Source organism: Protopterus annectens, chromosome 2.part2 (genome assembly GCF_019279795.1).
Source record: "Protopterus annectens isolate FY-2018-M chromosome 2.part2, PAN1.0, whole genome shotgun sequence".
NCBI classification, from domain to species: Eukaryota; Metazoa; Chordata; order Ceratodontiformes; family Protopteridae; genus Protopterus; species Protopterus annectens.
Window position 1 is genome coordinate 531927913 of NC_056730.1, and position 21974 is coordinate 531949886.

General features: G+C 38.8%; 1 protein-coding gene across 1 annotated transcript in view; it reads right to left on the reverse strand.

Annotated features, from left to right (window-relative positions):
• Nucleotides 1-21974, reverse strand: part of SH3BP5 (SH3 domain binding protein 5) — a 1951634-nt gene that overhangs the window by 875227 nt on the left and 1054433 nt on the right. Inside the window, exon 4 of the mRNA XM_044064003.1 lies at nucleotides 1229-1390. Coding sequence (XP_043919938.1) covers nucleotides 1229-1390 — 162 coding nt within the window. The remainder of the gene's footprint in view (nucleotides 1-1228; nucleotides 1391-21974) is intronic.

Sequence of the window (21974 nt, forward strand, 5' to 3'; positions counted from 1 at the left end):
AATAGCAGTTACAGCTTTACCATGGAGTAAGGGGGACAGGAACTGTACCTAGAGCCCTTGGTCAACATTACACTGTTTACATATCCTTTCAAACATCTGATTGAGAGTAAAAACACCTTCCTTAGTGACCACTGTTCACAGGCTACAGGAATTAAATAGCGACACCAATACAAGCCAATTAATATGTAATGTGGCTATCCCATCACTGCCAACCAATTAATATGTGACACCCCTGCACTGGACCAGTATTCAAGTAGCCTCAATCCTCCCATTGTGTACATCCCCCACTGGTGCCAGTGGTGAGGATTGATGCTCCTTGAATACTGGGCCAGTACTGGGGCATCACAATATATAAAAAAACAATTACAATCAGTGGTTTAATCTACCCTAAAAGGGATATAATAAGCACTAGCAAAAGTGTAGATATATACACTTGAAAAATACACAGTTGATATACAATCCTCTCCCCAAAACTGGTCAGATGGGCCAGAGTCTGAGAATTATACCTCTATGCTATGGAAATGGCTTAATCTCCGTTTGTTTACAATTTTCTCCATGATTCAAAGAAAATAATATTAAAATAAGAAAAAAAGTAAGTTGTTAAAGTGATAAAGGCAAAATAACTATTTTGTAACAAAAATGTTCTGCAAAGTTTTGAGATCTGTAACACTCAAAGTGGCATACAAAACTGAACAGAATGTACATCACAGCAGGATACATAAAGACGCCACACACAAACATATGTTAGTGCATTCCATTTTGTGAACTCTACTGGTGTCCACAGGAAGGGAAGAAACCATTTTTTTTTTTCAATTTCTAGATAGAAACTGACAACAATCAGGATATACTCACTCTCAGTAGAGACGATCATCTGAACCTTATACAAGTACATAAGAGCTAAAGAACAAATCCAAAACACGGAAACACAATAAACACTAGCAAGAAATTGTCAGGTCATGCAGTGTTTCCTCTCTGGTACTGCCCATAGTAAGTGTTTTGTTTTAATCATATAAGAAGAACAGTTGAGTAATGCAGTGTTAACATAAAACTCCTTAAAACTAATCACCTGCTCTTTAACATGAAGATAGTGAGGAGTGCGTTAGATAAGTGTTTGTAGCTGCTGGTACTTTTCTTGAGTAAGAATTTTATACAACAAATATTTCACTGAATGTTACACAAAGGCTGAGTGATGCACTGAACTGGACTTGTAATGCTTTACTGAACTTACTCTCTGGGTAGCATGGTTCAGCATCTCTTGCCAAGCAGAGTCAAATTGCTTATCATCTTCTAGAAGCCTTTGTTCTGCCAATGCAATTGTCTCTTTGGCTGCACGCAGCACCTCTGTAGCTCTTTGGAAATCTTGTGTTGCTTTCTGTGCCTCCAGCTGTGCCTGTACAAAGAAGATACAAAGAATATCAGGAAGCCATTACAAGGCAGGACATTTTTTGCAATATCTCAACCACAAGGAACAAATATCCCAACATTATTAGAGTTTGTTGTCAAGTTAAAGAAGGGCTTACAGTTTTTTCTCTGAATTGTAATTTCTCTGTGCCCCCTACAGTTGACCCTCTTCAGAAGAAGAAACAGGAAAAATAAAAGCAAATAATCAGAATGAAGCACAATCATTTAAAGCAAAGTAAACAATGAACATAAATTTATCAAAAAGTTGTGTTTTCATTTTTTAAATTGGGTTACATTCTACACTTTAAAGCATATCAGATGACAATTTTTGCAGTTCTACTAAACAAGTGGAATGGAGATGGATTATTAGACCTTGTGCAGATAGGGGGTAGGGACTAAATGGGAAGATCCCTCTGAAACCTGTACTTAAATCTCATAGCTTGTTTACATAGATCTCAGTAACTGAGTTTTATGTGCCATTTCACTGAGTAGGTTTGAATGTTTCCTTTTTATATACTTTAGTACGTTTAAATGTGGGATTTGCATTATGTGTACGCTGGCTGTTTATTCTATAGCCTATTTTACAGTTTGTATTTCACGTTGATTTTTTTGATTATTGGATGTTTCCTTAGTGTGGATGTTTAGTTTTGAACTAGTGGCTGGTACTGTCCTTCTGATTAGTCCCCCAACTCTATACCCTAAATGTGATTGGCTTTCAATGGGGGGGGGGTGACTGCTATATTTCCATTGGCTATCTAAACACTTTGCACTATACACTGGTTGGTTCTGTGGTTATAGGACCTTTTTCATACCACATTTAGTCAAAAACAGACCAAAATTAAAATAATGTATGGAAGGGATCCCTAGAAGGGATTTATCTGCCAGCAAAGAAAGATCAGTGCTGACTGTCTAGTATGTGAAGCGCAAAAGGAGAGCTCTTGACGGTGGCAATAAAATAATAGGCATTTTTGGAGCTCATGCTGCTGTTTTCTCTCTTTGAATTTCATGATACAGCAGTCAGGGCACATGTGTGGAAGGCAGCCAGAGACTTTTGGAGACAAGCAGGCTGGCCATTAAATCCTGGAGAGGATATAACCCATATAGCTTTAGGCTATTGCAGTAGTGATATTAATGAACACTGGTAGTGGTGCAATGATCCTATATAAATCCACACTCAACTTTTCCGTAATTATCCTAGCCAACCCTTCTACTGATCATGAGCCAAACTGGATTCTCACTAAACTGACACTCAAGTCATCTCCACGCCTCCACCATATATTGCACTTACTTACTTTCCAACCCCTGCTACAATCACAAAATTAAAAGCTCTTCTGCAAAACATCCTAGCTGCATCAACTCCTAACAAACACATCATTATTCTTGGTGACTTTAACCTTAACTTTCTTGTCCTCATTAGGCATCATATGCCTGGACTTCTTATTGACCTGATACTACTACTAGCAAATATGAGACAACCAGACCTAATCTGAAGGTAAACCACCACCACTCATTCCTAGACCACATTACAACCTTCCACCCTTTCAACATCTCCTCTTTCTCCACCCAACCATCAGCCTTCAGTGACAGCTGCCATACAACAGTCCACATAAAATATATCTTAATTCATATGTACTTTTGTCCACCACAAAGTAATGTGAACTTCATCAAATAAAAACCTCCCTTATTTGTCTTCCTCAAATAATCAAATGCCCCATATGGTCTCCTTCAAACTCAAGTTTCCAAACAAACTTTCCAAACTGTAAGCCCAACTCTCCACCATGGACTGGCTATCCATACTTTGCTTGACTGTTCTCTCAACTTCTCCTAACTCTTCAGAACTCTCACTTTCCATTACTCAACAGACTATTTAAACATACCAACACTGGATGACTCACCAAAGAACTGAAAACCTTAAAGCAGGTTTGAGATGAAGTCTAGAAAACAATTGGAAAAATGATCTCTCAAACACAAATACAGAACACTACACCAACCTACAGAATATCACCAAGCAAGTAATCCACAGGCACAAAGTCAGATACATTAAATCTAAATGAACCAGACTCCTACACTTTCCAAGACAATTTTGGAACAAAGTAAATAACTTATCTGGAAGAGCTCTTCCAAAGCAGCTTTCCTTACCAGTGCATATTGCCTGCCATGCTGGTATACTCACACCTCTTGAAAAATGTCTCCAACCTCCCTTCCACAGACATTTCTTCCTTTCCTTCCCAAATAGAAACAAACCCCCAACTGCCTTCCCTCATTTTACTTTTTGAAAATCATTGCCAAGCAAATTATTCGATTACTTCAACAAATCCCACTTGACTCTCCCTCAGGATCAGACAATGTGTACCCTTGGTTTCTTTATCACTACTAATACTTTATGGTTACCTCTCCTTTAAACATATATTTAATCTCAGCCTCACAATCAACATCAACACAATGACCACAATCTAGACAGCAGTGTTTATAAATCCTGTTCCAAAAGATCCAAAGCTTTCCTCTAACAGCGATGCAAAAGTAGAACAAACACAGGAACCACAAACCAAGACTCAGCATAACAGGAAATAATTCACACTTTATTCACAATGTTGAGCGCTTTCCTCCTTCTTACAAGAATAATTACCCCAACCAGCCTTTTTATACAAGAAGACAATTAACATGTTTAATAATCAATTAAATATTCACACAAGACTTAAAAGCACACAAATAAATATGTAAAAAACTAGAAATGCACAATCTAATTGAAAGGTAGCATGTATCTCAATAAAAATATATTATAAATAATTAATAAATAATATCAACATTTAACCTAAAATGTTTTTCAGTTTTAAAATACATGAAATAGTTGTCATTTCATTAATTCCTGGATATTCAGTTGCAACTGCCACTTAAGCGCACAAATATCCAAATGAATATCTAAGGTTCTTCCTTGTATATCTTTCACTATCTGTTGAATGACTAAAAACTTAAACTTGTGATCTTTATGATCATGAATGTGTCTACTGAGGGCATTAGTGGATTTATCATGCTTAATGTCCAACAAATGTTCAGCCATCCTGTTTTTAAGCTGTCTACTGGTTTTCCCAATGTAAAAAAATGGACACTGGATACACTTGACCAAATAGACCACATTGGAGCTACAACAATTAAAATGCCCATGAATCGATATGCTCCTGTTGTTCAATCTAAATACCTCAGGAGTTTCCAATATAAAACAGCAATAATTACACATAATCCAAAAACTCCAAGGAAAGGGTGCCACAGAACCAAGAACCAGTAAAACCACAACAGGCACCTAAAGAGGCAGGAGGTAATAATAAAATACAAGCCTGTAGGTGTAAGCAGCAATAGGTTTAATCGCATAAACGCCACACAATACAAAGCGTTTTTGTCCACCAGACTTCTTCAGATGTAAAATGAATGAATGAAGGCTGTGCCTGCTTATATACCCCTCCCAATTTAATTAATAGTTAAAACAATTGTTTAATTGACACCAATTAAATCCTATAACTAAAATGTTCATAACAACCTACCGACTTGCCACAAATACAGATGAAAATAGATAGAAACATGCACATTTTTTTTAAAAAAGAACTTTAAAATAAATATATAAATACTAAAACCATCACAATATGTGTTGGGCAGATAAATAAACTTGAATCAAAAACCAACAAAAAGAACTTGCAAAACAATATATGTACTTATTTTATAGTTTTGCAGCTCTCATTTTTAAAATAGGGGCAATGGATATGTATTCATTCAGCCCTGGGAATCTATTGGCTTCCAATAACAACTGCCAAAATATTTCTCTTACCTCTATCCTATTTTCCCATGGGGCCCCCCTCACATCACATTGAACCTTCTCTACAACAAAGAAGCCCCATTTTGCTTGGGGACATGTCAGTGTATATTTAAACAAGGCATTTTTAATGTCTTCAACTCTAATAGCATATAAATGCTCATAAATCCTCCTTCTGAGTTTATGAGTAGTTTTTCCAATGTAAAATGCACCACAGGTTTTGCATAGGGCTAAATAAATCAAGCCTTCACTATTACAATTGGAAAAACTACTACTCTGAATCTGATAGTCTCTGGACAGGATGTGTACAGAATCCTGTCTAAGTATATATGGGCATTGGGCACATGCCCCACATTTGTAGGTTCCCAATTTCTTACATGAAACAATAGAACCATTATGCTCCAACAAATCCTTGAGGTTCCTGCCTTTTTTGTATGCGAATTCTAGGGTGTTAGTAAACAAAACTTCCAACTCTGAATAACACCTAAACCTGCTCCAATGTTGAGTAATAATGTTTTTAATCCTAGAGGTATTCTGATTATAAAACATCACATAATTACCCCCAGGGTTTCTGGATTTCATCCCTGGTAACGTCACCCCTGGTTGTTGTGTGGTACCCTGCACATTTATTGGTACTATCACACTTGTATCTCCTGTTCCCAAAATAGGGGAAAACCTATCCTTTCTCCCATTCTTTACTTCCTCCAATACCTCATCAATTAAATAGTTAGGATACTTCCTAGATATAAAATTTTTTTGATTCTCTGACTTTCATCACAGCCTTCATTCACTCATTTTACATCTGAAGAAGTCTGGTGGACGAAAACGCTTTGTATTGTGTGGCGTTTATGCGATTAAACCTGCTGCTGCTTACACCTACAGGCTTGTGTTTTATTATTACCTCCTGTCTCTTTAGGTGTCTGTTGTGGCTTTAGAAATAATTACACATTACACTTAAAATTCCCTTTCTTTCTATTAGTGTATCTATCTGTCATGTATTCGGCAGTTTCCAGAATATTTTTAAAGGATGTGACCTTCCTATATACCAGCATGGGTGCTTTACCCACCTTATGTCCAATGTTAGAGTCAGATTGCAAAACACCCGTTATTTAAAATAATACCAGTTACAGTTGATGTATTCAAATTGAAAGTGGTAATAAAACTTACCAAGGTTTTACCATCAAGTGAAAGGTCTGTATTCTGCTGACAAAGTCTTACCCCATGTCCACCTGCTAAAAGCGGATTGTAAAAACCAACCTTACTTTGGTTTACAACGTCATCAAATATATTATTTAATAGCTCAACAGGATAGCCTCTCTTTAAAAACAATTGTTTTATAAAATGCATTTCCGTAATAACATCAACCTCCTTTGTGGTCATTCTAGCAGCTCGCACCATCTGGCCTTTTACAATAGACCTTTTTAAAAAAAAAAGGGTGCCAGCTGTTGTAATCGAGGTAAGAATTTGAAAAAGTAGGCTTCCTATATGTTGATGAATTTACTGTATTGTTACCTTTGTCAAAGGTCAAATTCACATCAAGGTATGAAATGTGTGAATCATTAAATGCATGAGTGAACTGTAAAAAGTCCACCGTATTGCTTATATACCAAAGAAATGAGTGTAACTCTTCTGTAGTACTTGTCCAGATTACAAACAAATCACCTAGGTAACGGGTATAATACTGTATCTTGGAAACAAATGGACCTTCGAATATGTGTTGTTGCTCCCAGAAAGACATAACGCAATTTGCAGAAACCGGGGCACAGGCAGCCCCCATTGCAACCCCGGTTAGCTGCCTAAAATACTGCGCCTCAAAAAAGATGTAATTATGTTTCAATACTATTTCCATGAGTGCTATAAATTTATTAATATCATCCTGGTCAAACCTACCAGTCTTAAGTAACTGGATTTCCAACCAGCACAGCCAGTTGTGTGCGGAATCACTGTGAATAAATTGCACACATCTATAGTCACCATTATAGCATCCTGGTTAATCACTATTTGTCCAATTTCTCAAGAAACTGCCAGGAATCTTTTGTAATGTATGAAAAGGCCTTAAGCTCCTTCTGAAGGTGAAAATCCAGGTATTTACTTATAAAATGTGTTTTGGATCTTTTACCACCCACAATGGGCCTAAAGTTTATATTATTTAGGCCCTTGTGGATCTTAGGTATACCAAATATATTCTATATCATAGGGTAAGCATTGTGCATATAATTGTAATCATCTTCCCTAATCTGTCCTTGGAACAACATATCTTCCAGAAGCATATCTATTTTTTTGTATGAGATATGTGTCTCATTAAGGGAAACTTCATCATATGTTCCATCCACGAGTAATTCATACATTCCATTATGATAATCATTTTTATCCATGATAACTACACCGCTTCCTTTATCTGGTTTCATTATACGGACAGATTTATCCATTGCCAACCCTTTTAATAATATGTCTTCAACAACAGTAAGATTACTTATGTATTTATTATCTAAATTTGTATTATAAGCTTGCCTGATCTCACTTTCACACACTTTCTCATAGATTTCCACCAAATTATTCATAGGGGGATTGAATGTGCTCGGCTTCGTAAGCCCTTTTCCATTAGCAAATGTTTCATAAGCACTGTTATGTTCATTAAACCATACTCTTAGATTCAATTTGTGTATGAAGCACTAAATCTATCAATGTGTTGGCTAAATTACCTCTTCTACTAGGTACAAAGGTGAAACCCTTCACTAGTAAAATGGCATGCTCAACCCCTATGGATTTGCTTGAATAGTTGCACACCTTAAAGTCATGGGCATCATTAAAAACTACTTGCGGTTCAACTATTGGTGGTATTTCTTCAACCAAATTAGTGGCTGCTTCTGTGTCTGCCATTAAATAGGTGGGTATTTCATAAATACTAAAATCACCTCTGGCCTAGCTACTTAAACCCACAGAAGTATCAGGATTTTCAATTCCAGCTATATCAATCGGATTCTGACCATTACTAACAACATTGTCGACTCTAGCAGCATCCTGTGTACTGCCTAAAAAGTCAACCATGTAACAACGTGCTTCAGTAGTTTCCATATCAATGGAATTCATGTCATCCACACCAGAATTACTCTGAACTGCTTGCATGTTAAACAGCGTAACATTGTCATTAAAATTACATATAAAATTGTTGTTACCAATCCCAAAAGCTTGTGTGTTGTCACAAATATCAATGAATTCTGAATTTATACTTAAGTTACCATTAAAATCTGAGTCACTGTTAACAGTTACATGATTCATCGATAAATTGGGGGTTCCCGACCATGCAGGAGATGTAATACCATCACTTGCAAGACGAAATACTAAATCAGTAGACTCAACAGATCCATTAGATATATCTAAAAACTCACTCTGAACCCCACCAATAGTATCGTTGATATTTTTGTTTTTGTTTTTGTGGTCACTGGGGCACATAACACTGAGTACTTGGCAATCGCTACTGAGGTTAACAGTAAAATCAATTACATTACTATTAGAACACAGTGACTGATTAATATTGCCAGTATGTAAATGGTCACCAACAAAGAATTATGATTGCACCTACTTACATTCTGGCTGGTATTGTTGACCAAGTCCAAATTCTTTAATTGTTAATTGTTCCATTGGCGACTTCTACCTCGACTCTTGGATCTAGCTCCTTGTGCCACAAAATCTCTAGAGCCATTCCCGGAAAAATGAGGCTGCTGTTCTTTGTTTTTAAGTTGCTCTAACCTTCGTACACTTTCCTCAATGTACGCATGACTACGCTAGCCCTGCTTGGCATTACCCTGGTTAATCATCACTTCCTCGTCATTCAGAACATTCCATTCATTAACATTGGCCTGGGAACCTGCAGAAAGAGAGTATGCCTTATCTTTTGCATACTCGTTAATATCACGTTTCAGTTTATTCATTTTCCTCATAAAAATGGAGGTACAAATATTATCCACTGAAGTAAATACATTAAAATGATTATGTTTATACTGTTCAAACGTCGAATCAGCCTGTATATTTTTGTTGGACTCGTGAAGGTCTTTGGAAAGTTTCTCTAATGTTTGAGTGTTATATTTAACCATAAGTTTTAACATCTCAAGTCCTGTGTGGTCGAACAGTTTATGTAAATCATTCAATAAGCTGACATTTTCTTCCACACCATTAGGGTATCGCCAAACCCGTAACCCACAAGGTATTTGTTCTAATTCAATGTTCCTTTCAAGATAGGCTGTCTCCATTTGTAATTTCTTAAAATGCAACAGATTTTTTTCAAATTCTTTTAACTTCTCTACCATGGTTAAAGATTCGGGTTGAATAGAACCACTATTTCTTCTCTCTAGCCGGAAGTCAAAATTATTGTTCTTCCTTTAACAGCCCCTAACAGCCCATCTCCATACGTTCTACCCCAGGCAAATTACTTGAAAAAAATTTGTAACCGACTTGCTTCATATCTGTAAAAATATTACTTACTCTCCAATCAAACAACACTGATGTTGGGCGTGCAGGAGTACCTTAACTGCACTATGTATTCTAACCAAGAACATAGTCACCAACATAAATAAAGGCTATTTTACTGGTGCCATTTTCATTGACTTGACCCAAGCCTTTGCTATGTTGGACCACTCAGTATTACTAGTCCAACTCCTAGCAATGGTATCAGTACTGAAGCAGTGCAGTAGTTAAAAGACTTCCTGACAGCTCCTTTACAGTGAAGATTCGCTCATCTTATCACATACTGCCACCACTCATACAGGTGTACCACAGGATCAATACTTACCCCATCGTTTTTTTTTCCATTTTTATAAATAAATTACTTCTTAACCTATGCAGTTGTAACTCTTCTTATATGCCATTGACATGGTAATCTACAACTTCAACTGCGCATAAAAGATAATCCAAACCAAACTAAAAAAATACTTGCTGGACGGAAACCACTAGCTCACCTCCAAAAAGCTTCTCCTTCACTCTCCCAAAAACCAAGGCTATGCTCTTTGATATTAAGAAAAGATTTTCAAGTTCCCATCTCCCTCAAGGATTTGGACCAGCAAAACAACCTTATCAATACCACCACTTCACTCAGTTACCTAGGCATCTAGTTTGACCAATCTCTTAACTTTCAGGAGCATATTCCAAAACTTAGATAACAAGACTACCTCCTTTTCTAGACTCTGAAAATATCTCAGTTCTATTCATCACCAGTTAGGGCAGCCACTGGGAAAGATGTCTTGTTCATACAACTTGAGTATGGATTATCCTTTTTTGCCACCTACTGTATCAAAAACATATCAGTCTTATCTAATGAAATATGCCACTTGATCAACAATTCCCCTTGCCTTGAACACCACTGCCTTACTTTATCCAAGGCAAACTGGCTCCCAGTACAATCTAGATCCAACCTACTACCGGATCCCAACTATTCAACTAACTCCACCAAGATGCCCCTTCTCCACCTGCAACAAAACTAATCACTACCTCCTCAACCTGCAACCTTAGGAGACAGAGTACAGTAGGCCCTAGTCTACAAACCACATCTAATAAACTACAGAACTCTGACTCTAGTTCCTCTGCACTTGCTCTAAAATTGTGGCAATCCCTTCTTCAGTATCCTAAGTATATTAACTATGCTATATTAAGGTCCCAACTCAAACAATATCTGTTTGATCACTACAAACACAAATGCCAAAATACAGGATATATCACTTAATCAACACTTTCTGCACTAAGTTAATTTCTTCTCACATTGCCACATTTATACCATCACCACTATATTTCTGCTTCCTGTAAATATTTAAAAAGCGTTTCTTTCTCCTTGCTCACTATTATCTTACAAATTGTACCTTTCATATTCCTTCTGTCTCTTTTGACTCTGTGTCTTTACCATTACTTATATCTTACCTTGTCCTTTAAACACTTGCGATACCCCCTAGAATTTCTGAGGCTAATCCTGCTGCTCACAGTTTTTATGCTGCTCTGCTGATTCCACTTTTCCACCTGTAACACGTATAACTCAATGTGGCGTATATGATTGTGCATGCCCTTCTGTGGTTGTTACTGTTACATTTTTGTTGATACTATTTTAAATGTATCACATGTAAAGTCTAAAACTAGTTATGCTGTGATCAATGCTCTATCCTGGAAACCAAAATGTAAATAAATAAATAAATAAACAAACAAGCAAACAAATAACATTATAAATAAATAAAACACTTCCTTCTGAAAAATAATATTCTTCACAGATTCTAATAAACTGGCTTTTATGTTCTGTTTCAGTTATACAGGATAACAAGTTAAAATGCAAATAACTGAACACAAATGTAGGTTTCCCATATATTTTAAAAATAACTTCTTATGTGCATTCTCCAAAGACATAACCATATCCTGATAATTAATAGCAACACTAGAGGCAGTAGCTTTGAATTTAAGGAACTCTGGACTACTACTAAGTTTTGGTAAAAAGTATAACACTCAGTTTCAGTTCCTGCTCACACATATTTCATATTATCAATGAAATGCTAACAAAATATAACTTTTTGAAAGCATTCATTCTTGCATGAAAATTCAGCTTCCCATTGTCCTATTACTAAATTAGTGAATGCCAGTACCACAACAGCTCCCATGGCCATTCCTATAATTTGTGTAGCAAACCAAAAACAACTGTTAGAAGTATGTTCAATAAACTGCATTAAGTATTCAGTGAAGCTGAAGATGTGTCACCAAATAATGACTAACATAATCACAGCCACTCTTGTGGCTTTAAAGCATATAAAGAGGTAATGTTCACCATGACCAATAAAACTGTCTCAACATAATTTCTAAACAATGCTAAGAGTCTTTCACATTATTCAATATTCTGTACTATTCTTTCTAATTTGTATCCAGATATAGTGGTAAATGTTCCATTCTTGACCCCTCTGCAGCTACTATAAGTATAAAAGGAAAGTTCAATTCATCTTTGTCAATCTTGGTTTTACCAAACATGCCCATGTAAGGGTGTTGAACAATGAAAACATTATATAATAATAAATGCTGGGAAATTATAGAAGACCCGTTCAGGTCACTATCAGAACAACAGCCTATGCTCTTGAACATGGTAGCCATCTTCAGCAGGTGATCCCTAATACCAGCTAAGAGGCAGATCTGGCAACCACTGGCAACCCAGCAACAGACACATCAGCTGGCTGAGGCTAAGGGGTTTACTGCTGCTATACCACTTATATCGCAACTGGACATGCAGAAAGATAAGGAGAAAGGATAGGACACACACACATTCTTATATTTGAAAAGAAACTCTTGCACTTAACATAGCTTACAATTAGATAATTTATTTATAAATTAATATATTAAGGTACATAGAGTCCCCAAGGATTTAAGATATTTTACGTTTCTGAAGGGGGTGTTGCCTGGTACTACATTTCAGTCTGACTTAATTAAACTGTTTAATAGACAAGGCCTAGAGCTGCTGGGACTCTAATCACAACAATGCAGTTATCATTGAGACCTTGTGTGTGGAGGTTAAACAAATGAACAATTTAATAACAAATGATTTATTGTTTTCCACTTATGTGGACAATTATGAGATGGTGTTTTGTGGAGTTGATTCTCACTCTACAAAGGCAAAAAACAGGAAGAATAAGAAACTAATTAGAGATAAACAGCAATAAGATTTGGGCAATGTTTTCCCTTTAAACACTAAGCAACTGTACAACCCTTCTAGTTCTCCACCTGTAGTTAAACAAGTTCACGGTGATTTACAAGTTAACGTGAGTCCTAATCATTTACCCCCTGAGACAAGAACTATTTGAGGAGGACCCTTTAGATCAGGGTAATCATGCTTACAATCTAGCAGACCATTTAGATTTCCCAATACTCTAATGATCCAAGAGGATTACGAGCTGTACTCACCCCCAGCAAGAGGGGAATGTCTTTCAAGTTTACACCTACAGAGAGGACCTGCAATGGAGGCAGTATGGGAAATTGAAAGGTAAGAACAGAAACAAGGGGAGTTTGAGATACAGACAACCAAACAGAATCTGAACACCTCAAACAATGTATTTGAAAATGATGGTATAACTACTAGGCATAACACCTTTGTGATTTACAATTTTAGTAACTTCGAGATCACTGATGAATATTTTTCTCTCCTTGAAAAATAATTCATCTTTGTCCCTTCAGCTAGTTATGACCTAAAAGATACAGTTACTGAATTTAAATTGGTTGTAAGAAGTTAAATTTTGCAATTCAATTTCAAGACAGTTCAGAAAATAATGGAGGATGACTTTTGTGAATAAAGAGCACAGCCATACCTATGATGAACCCTATAGAGAAAGTTTTTTTCCCAATATTTATGATGGGAATTTTATAAACATTTTGCTTCAGGATGTATGAGAACAAGAAACTATAATTTGAAAAAGCGTGAGCACTAACTATTGCAGGATTTAAGAAAGAACAATACTATAAGAGTCATTAAACCAGATAGAGAAGGGGATATTGTTCTTTTTAACCACCTGAGTTATATATGTGAAGCTGTGGCTTCTATCAATGAAGTACACATTTCTTATACAAATATTGATCAGTTTCTAGAAAAAGGTTTATTACATTTCATTAACAATGATATGTATACTTTCTTAAAAAATCCCAACCTTTCTACACCAACAATATTTGGGTAACCTAAAATACACAACAACATATCTCAGCCTCCCTTTATACCTATAGTTTCTGCAGCTGGTTCTAAAACATATCCTTTTGCAGTGGTGGTTGATAGGCTGTTAAAAACCTATTTAGGATTTAAACACATTACGATCAAAGTTCCTGGGACTTTTTGAGTGGAGTGAAGTTGGAACTATGGGACAGGAATATTATTTTTGTCACCATAGACGTCACATATCTAATTTCCTCTATTCCCCAAGATATGGGTTTACAATTGTTCCATGAGTCTTTATTAAATGTTGATTTCTTAACTTGCAGAAATGTATGATTATTAACTGAATTCATGGGGATAGTGTTGGGAAATAATTTCATATGGTTCGAGAGTGAGATTTTTAAGCAGAAAAAATGTGTGGCAATGGGAGCTGCATGTGCCCCCATTTTCACTAACTTAAGTTATACTCTCCTGGGAGACCAAATTTGTTTTTTCATCCTTATCTTACCAACACATAAAACTCTAGTTGAGATTTTTGGATGACATTTTCATCCTATGGTCAGGTGATCACATTTTACTTCATGAATTCATTGAATTTATTAATCAAACTACCCCATTTCTAAAGTTCACATTTTACACTGATGATAGAAACATAAACTATCTCAACATCACTACTACCAAGGATGTTAATGTTTTTTCTTCTAACACATATAGAAAACCAACTTCCTGTAACAGCTACCTACATTAAAAAAGTGCCCATCCCTTTTCAAAAAAGAGAAGTTTGGTCAAGGGGCATTTCATTAGATTGGCATGCATGGTATCTGAAAGAGAGATATTTGATGTAGAAAAGATCAAACTCAAGAAAATGTTCCTTGAAAGGGAGTACCCCTTTGGTTAGTTCATAATCTCAGTGATGAAATCACTAGGGGGTGGGGTAAAAATATGCCCCTTACTTGGAATAGGCTTAAAAGGGTTCAAATACCACCAAGAAAAAAGATTAAATACAGGAAGTCAAGTGGAGAATGTTACCCGTGAAATGGATTTAAGTCCTACCAGTTGTAAAACAATTAGTGAGAATTCTAAGAAATCACCTTACAGTAGAGCTTTTGCTCTACAGTTCAATGAATGATCAAGGGTGGTGAAAAATAGAAGTTATGTTCTTACCATAGCGCATAGAAGTTGTCTTCTTCTACTTCTTCTTGCTGGATGGGTTTCGAGAGTTGGTTCCACCTATCCCACAATGCTATTGTAAGCTAACCCAGCTTATATCAATAACAGTATAACTGTAAAAGGAATCCACCTCTAACAGCAGGAAGAAAAGGGTGACCTACATCCTGACAAAAAAAAATGCACAACAATATATGACTAGAGAAAGAGGTGGTAGAAAGAAACTCCTCTAGGTCTGTCCAGGCCAGGGGAAGGAGGGTGGCTTCATTCTTGCTGGATGGGACCTAGCACCTTGTCCCGGTGGCCTAACGGAACAGACTCCTGAGAACAGTGGAAAAAAAAAATTCTCTATGCTAGAGAAGCTAAACAACTTATATGGGAAATAAAAAGTGTGAGGAGTAGCCCAAGTAGCCGCTGCACAAATGGTGTCAATAATGGTGTCAATAGGCAGTCTGTCTTGAAGGCTAAAGAAGTAGCCAAAGCTCTGGTGGAATGGGCTTTAGGTTTATTAGGCAGTTTTTTGTCTAAATCTCATAAACAAGGGTAATCAGAGAGTTAGCCCATCTGGATAATGATACCTTTTTTGAAACTGAAGTCCTTTCTTTCGCCAGAGGAGACACACAGCTGATCAGATTTTCTGAATTGTTTTGTTTCGTCCAAGTAGTACCTTAATTGATGATGAACATCTGCAGCAGAATTTTGTTCAGATCTATTTGAATACTCTGGGAAAAAGACAGGAGGTCAATGCTTTGGTTTAGATTTGATGCTGAAACCACCTTAGGCAAAAGGACGGTTAGTGAAACTCTGTCCTTATGGAACAAAAGATAAGGAGAATGACAACTGAGTGCTTGAAGTTCTGAAATTCTTCTAGCTGATGTGGTAGCCACCAGAAAGAGAGTTTTCCATGATAATAATTTCAAGGAACATGAAGCTGCAGGTTCGAAAGGGGAAAGAATCAAGGAAGCAAGAACTAAATTTAGGTCCCAAGGAGAAGGAGGATTTCTTATAGGAGGTCTGAGAAGAAAAACTCTTTCAAAAAAAAAGGCTTAGCAAAGGACATTAGGGCAGATACAGAAATGCCCACATGAAAATTAGAAATAGCTGCCAATTGAACCTTAAGAGTAGATGGAGATGAACCTGCATGGAAGAGTTCAGCCAGAAAATCAAGGACTAGTTGGATGGAAGCGGTGAAAGGGATCTATCCTTTTTTCCTTGGCCCAATATGAGAAAGCCACTTTCTTACTCATATTTTGAGTGGAAGATTTATGTCCTTTCCTTGTATATCTCTAACCCGAGTGAGATAATTGAAAAATAAATCTTGGAAGATTTATGGGAAGCTATCAAATATCAACCTATCTCTAAGAGAATAGGAAGCCTGGCTACGGTCGGAACTGGAGGAACCAAGCAGTGAGGTTCAGAGAGGGAGGAGCGATGAAACTGACCCGACTGGTGGATCAAAAGATCTGGAACTAGGTCCAGATGCCACGGTCGCCTCCAAGAGAAAACGATGTAGAAAGGGGAACCATACTTGTCGAGGCCAGTAAGGAGCAATGAGGATCAATGAGGCCTTCTGAGCGATAGCTTTCTGTATTACTTGAGAGATCAGGGGAAAGGAGGAATGCATACAGAGTCCCCCTGGGCCAAACTTGGACTACTGCTGGGTTGGCCTGGTAAAGGGAATAGAGTGAAGTATTCTCTGCACTTGCTGTTTTGGGGAGTAGCAAAAGATCGCAGCAAGGCTGACCCCACTTGAGAAAATCTCTCTCACTACAGAGTCTTTCAGAGACCACTGAGGCATGAGTATAGCTCTGCTCAATTTGTCCGCAATGTAATTTGCTATCAGAAAGCGCTGAAGAAATGGCCATTGCCACAGTCTGAGTGCTTCTCGACACAGGGGTATGATCTGGTTCCGCTTGTTTGTTGATGTACCACACTACAGACATATTGTCTGTCTGGATTGCAATCGCTCCCAAGGGAAGAGAGTCTTGAAGGCCTTGCAACGCTAAAAGCACTGCTCTGATCCCCACAACATTTATGTGCAACTGGCATTCGCTTGGTTGCCATGTGCCCTGGACTGTCCTGCCCTGATAATGCCCCCCACCCGATCAGGGAGGCATCCGTGTCAGAGTAGCAACCGAGGAGGTGGAACAAATGGTCTTCCGACAGAAGCTGGGGGGAATCCACCACAGGAGAGATGCTTTTTTTGCGTTGATCATAATGGTGTGAGTGATTGGGAGTTCCCTGGTATGACCATTGAGAAAAAGCATCCACTGAAGGATCCGCATGTGTGGTATCTGGCCAGAGAGAGAGGTATGGCCGCTGCCACGATTCCCAACACCTTTAGAACTAACCTGGCTTTGGCTCTGTTGTTGTTGAGAAGAAGTGACACCAATTTTGAATGTCTGATATCCTTTGGTTCGTTAGCATTGCAGACATGTTTATAGTATCTAAATTTCTATGTAGGTAACAAAACAGACTTTTCGCAATTTATTGAAATACCCAGTTTTTGACAAGCGCGAAAAGTATAATCTCTGGCCATCAGAAGGAGATGCTTGGGGGAGGGAGCTGAAGCAGTCAGTCAAATATGGAAACACCTGGAATCCTTGTCGCCTCAGGTGAGAAGCTACCACTGCCATGCATTTGGTAAACACCGGGGGCAGTGGTGAGACCAAAGGGCAGGGCCCTGAATTGAAAATGACTGGTTCCCAGCCTGAAGCGGAGGAATCTTCTGGAGGTTCATTTTATGTGATAGCACGCATCCGAAGGTCTATAGAGAGCACATCCAGTTTCCTTTCCCCAATAGGGGAAGAATGGATTGCAGCGTGACCATCCGAAATCTTGTTTTCTTGACTGATCTGTTCAAGATACTGAGATCCAAAATTGGTCTCAGTCCCCTGTTTTTTTTAACCAAAAAAAACTTGAGTAGATTTCCGGATCCTTGTTGGTCTGCTGACACTGGCTGAATTGCTCTTTTTGCAAGCAGTTTTGAAATTTCCAAAGCTGCTATATCCCGTGGAACATCTGGAAGGGATCTTTTGACTGATTTGGAAAGGATAGAATAGCCTTAGGAAATGATGGACTGTACCCATTTGTCTTGAGTCAGGGATAGCCAGGCTTCTGGGTACAGTGACACAAGATGGGCGGGCAACACCTCAGGGATGCTGAAAGGGCTTGTCAGGAAGGCTCCCGATTGCCCTGGTTCTTCTGGACCCCCCCTGCCCTAGGGCGGCGTCTACCATTGTTTTATTCCCCTCTGCCTCTGTAGAAAAGCGACTCTCTGTGCATCAGGGGTCCCTTGAGAGAGCTTTTAACCACGAACCACATCTTCCCACTCTGGCCTTTGGGGTAAGGCCTAGAAGGAGTCGCAGAAAGGGTCTTGCCATCAGTCTCGCACCCTAGTCAGGGTTTTTTTCACTTGAGGACCAAAAAGATGATCCATCGCATAGCCGCATCCAGGCGTCCCTGTCCCTGGAGGAGTTGGAAATGGAATTAGTTCATTTTCTCTTGGAAATCAACATTTCACTGACCAAGTCCCTTTGAAGGAATGGCACATGGTAAATGTCGCTGAGGAGAACATCCGATCCATGGACCTAGATTCCTTGTTAGGTGGATGGACAGGCACTGAAGGATCAGCCAGTTCCTTCTTTGTGGCAGCAGCTACCACCATAGCATCCACAGAAACTCCTTTTGATAAAAATTGCTTGTGATGGAGAGCTGATGAATTTGGAGGTCTCCTGGGAGTGGGGTCCACTGAATCAGGAGCCGTCCATGCCTTTAGCTACCACCTGCATGAGGACACCCAGGAGGTGGAAGGCTCAAGATACACAGAGGGTTGAGGGCTGGCCAATTTCCCTCTGTTTAAGGATCTCCAGAATGTCTGCAAATGAGACATCTTCAGAAAATCATCCAGATCTGTGTGATAGACTCAGGTGAGTCAATGTGCTTGGGCTCTTCTGCCAAATCAGGAGAGGCCGAAAGAGGATGAAAAAATCAAAGGGGGGCTCCTGAGGAGCTGGCGGTCCGGGATGAGGGAGTGAGACCCTGAGGCAGCATAGAGAGCCAGGCTCTAACACGCCCCTGTCAGGCAGAGCCAGGTCCCCGCCTGAGGAGCTAAGGACCCCCCGGCACCGACAGTGATGCTCACTGATGAGTCGGGCTCTGAAACATCTGGGCTAGTGCCCTCGGACTTAAAGTCGACTCTCACCCCTCTGAAGGGTCATGATCAGAAAGCCGATGACCTAGAGGAATGAGTTCAGACAGCAGGGGAGATCCTGAGCCGAATGACGGAGAAGAGAGAGAAGGTGACCCCTCTTTCTGGTTGTCGGTTCATAACCTCGGCAAACTGTGGACTGAGTCTTATCGGCTCCACTCGATGGCTTTAGAGGGCCCTGTTGAAACTGACAGACAGGAATCCTCTGGCTTTAACAAGCCTCTGAGAATCAGCTTGTTTTCTCTCCTGCAGGACCCTGGGGCTGAAGCCATGGCACACAGCACAGGAATCCTGCAGGTGCAGTGTGAGCGCCTGTCAGAGACATTTTCTGACAGCACGCATCACACTCTTTGAATCCAGAGACTTTTTTTTCCTTGACATTTCAGTAACTGACAGGTGTACACTAACACACACCCAAACACACAGTTATACCCTGTCAGAAAAAATTATTTATACTAAAATAATTACCAATTTAGTAAAATACTAATAATTAAGCACAAAAGAGTTAAAGTAAAACTACACAAACACACCCTAGGAAGGAGGGCAAGGGAAGAACCAACGGTTCTTTTAACAAGAAACGGGAAAAATTAGGATAAAGATATATATCCTACACTAATTTAGGAAGAATTAAAGTTAAAAGGGAAAAAAAAAGTAATTTTTGAATAAAAGCTAACACTCACCAGGAACCGTAGAAGCAACCAACCTGATCTGAGGTAAGCATTGTGGGATATAGTGGAACCAACTCGAGCTTTAGAGTAACCCATCCAGCAAGAATGAAGGCGAGATAGACAACTTAACATCTATATAATTTTGTGAGCTGAAATCAATAAAACTATACCTTTATTACTACTTTCAGCATGGAACAAGAATTTCCTCTTTTGGTGCTGGAGCCCATTTTGGTGGAATTCGGATTTTGTTTTTGAGGTCTGTGCAGAGCACTACAGGGTCCTGTTAACTGGATAAATAATGTGAGAAAAGACAGTGGTCACAGGTAGATGAGTTACATAGCATGACATAAACATCCACTAATTGACACATACAAACCACAGGTGTACAGGGCTTAGCATATGCCCCTGACACAGGAAATGGCTGGAAAAGTTCATAACCCAGGAGACAAGGGTCCTAGGCCCTCCACACATATGGCATGCAAAAATCCTGCAGACAAGCTCTATCAAGTGCAGGTGTGACAGGGAGTGGTGCCCAACATAAAAGCTGTGGGTGGCCTTAACAGGTCTCTGCTGCAGGTGCCATGAAGGGCAAATTACAGTTGTGTAAGTAAATGTACCATAACAGCAGATGTTCTAACAGATCACTGCTGCAGCAGCCTGAGCTATTTGGATCCTACTCCTAGTAACAAGCAGCTTTCAAAGCTTAAGGGTATCTTCCATGTGCTCTAATGTGCTGCTACTGTAAAGAGCTCAAGAGAAGCTCCATATAGAGGCAGAGGACAAACACTGTCAAAGCATTTTATGTCCAAGACAGGAGGCAAAAATCCTGAAAGAACAATATTAGTAAGTAAACTCAAAAGTAAACTATATACAAAGGAATGTATACATCCACACCCTGGCAACACAATAGGAAAGAAAATAAAATAAGGGGGCTGCAGGGAGGAGTCTGCTACTACAACAGTACTCTATTAAATCGTCTATGGTAAGATAACTTACATAACCGTACTATGTCCAACACATAGATCACTTTTGCAGTAACCTATGCTACTTGAGTATTCTACCATACCTTAGAAACTAAGAAGGGAGGTGACAAATAAATTAAGTCATCAGGAGCCCAATTAGAATGATTTTAACAAAGCCTGTTCTGGATCCTGAAGAGAAATCCAGTTTGTGGTCCTTTGTAAGGACGTGTACAGAGAACCAAGAAGATGCATCTAGAACAGTCAAATGTTTCTGCACTACTTTGGAGCTTTTCTCCCCAAGCCTCCACTGAAAATGGGCATCTACCCAGTCAGACTTTCCCAGTCATCCAATGTCAAAATATAAATAAAATATTCTTTTCAGAAAGCTACAGAAGAACTTTAAAATTTAAATTCCTTGTAGAATGGACCCTAACACGGCCTGGTAGTGGCTTAGTCTGGTGAGTATAACCAAAAGCAATAGCATGAAACAACTATCTGGAAACAGTCTGCTTTGACACTGGTTGTCCTTTCCTCTTACCTTCATAGATGACAGCTGATCAGCTTTCCTGAAGGCTTTAGTTTTGTCTAGGTAGTATCTGAGCTGCCTGTGGACATCCAGATCATGAAAAATCTTTTCTACTCTTGTTTTCAGGTTCATTGAAGAAGACAGACAGATTAACAGTCTGGCTTAAAGTAAAGTCTGAGACTACTTCAGGCAGAAAAGAAGGATTAATTCTCAAAGAACCCCTAATCTTGTGAAAAACGAGATGGGATTGCCTCACTATAAGTGCTTGTAACTCAGGTACTCTCCTCGTTAAGAACTTGAATTCAGCCTGATGACCTAGTTCAAATGGAAAGACTGAACTTTTCAAGCACAAAGGGGAAGCCACTTATTTTCCAGGTGGACATATATGCAACATCCTTTTCAAAGATGTTTTAACTTGAGTATAGTTAGAAACAGGGGGATCAAAGGGTGGACAAGCAGAAATTGTCAACATAACTACCATGCCAGAGGAATATGAAAGGTCAGAGGACAGAGGGGTTAGGGTTTGATATAATGGTTAATGTGTTTACCTCGCAAACACGAAGTACGGAGTTTGATTCTCACCTTTGA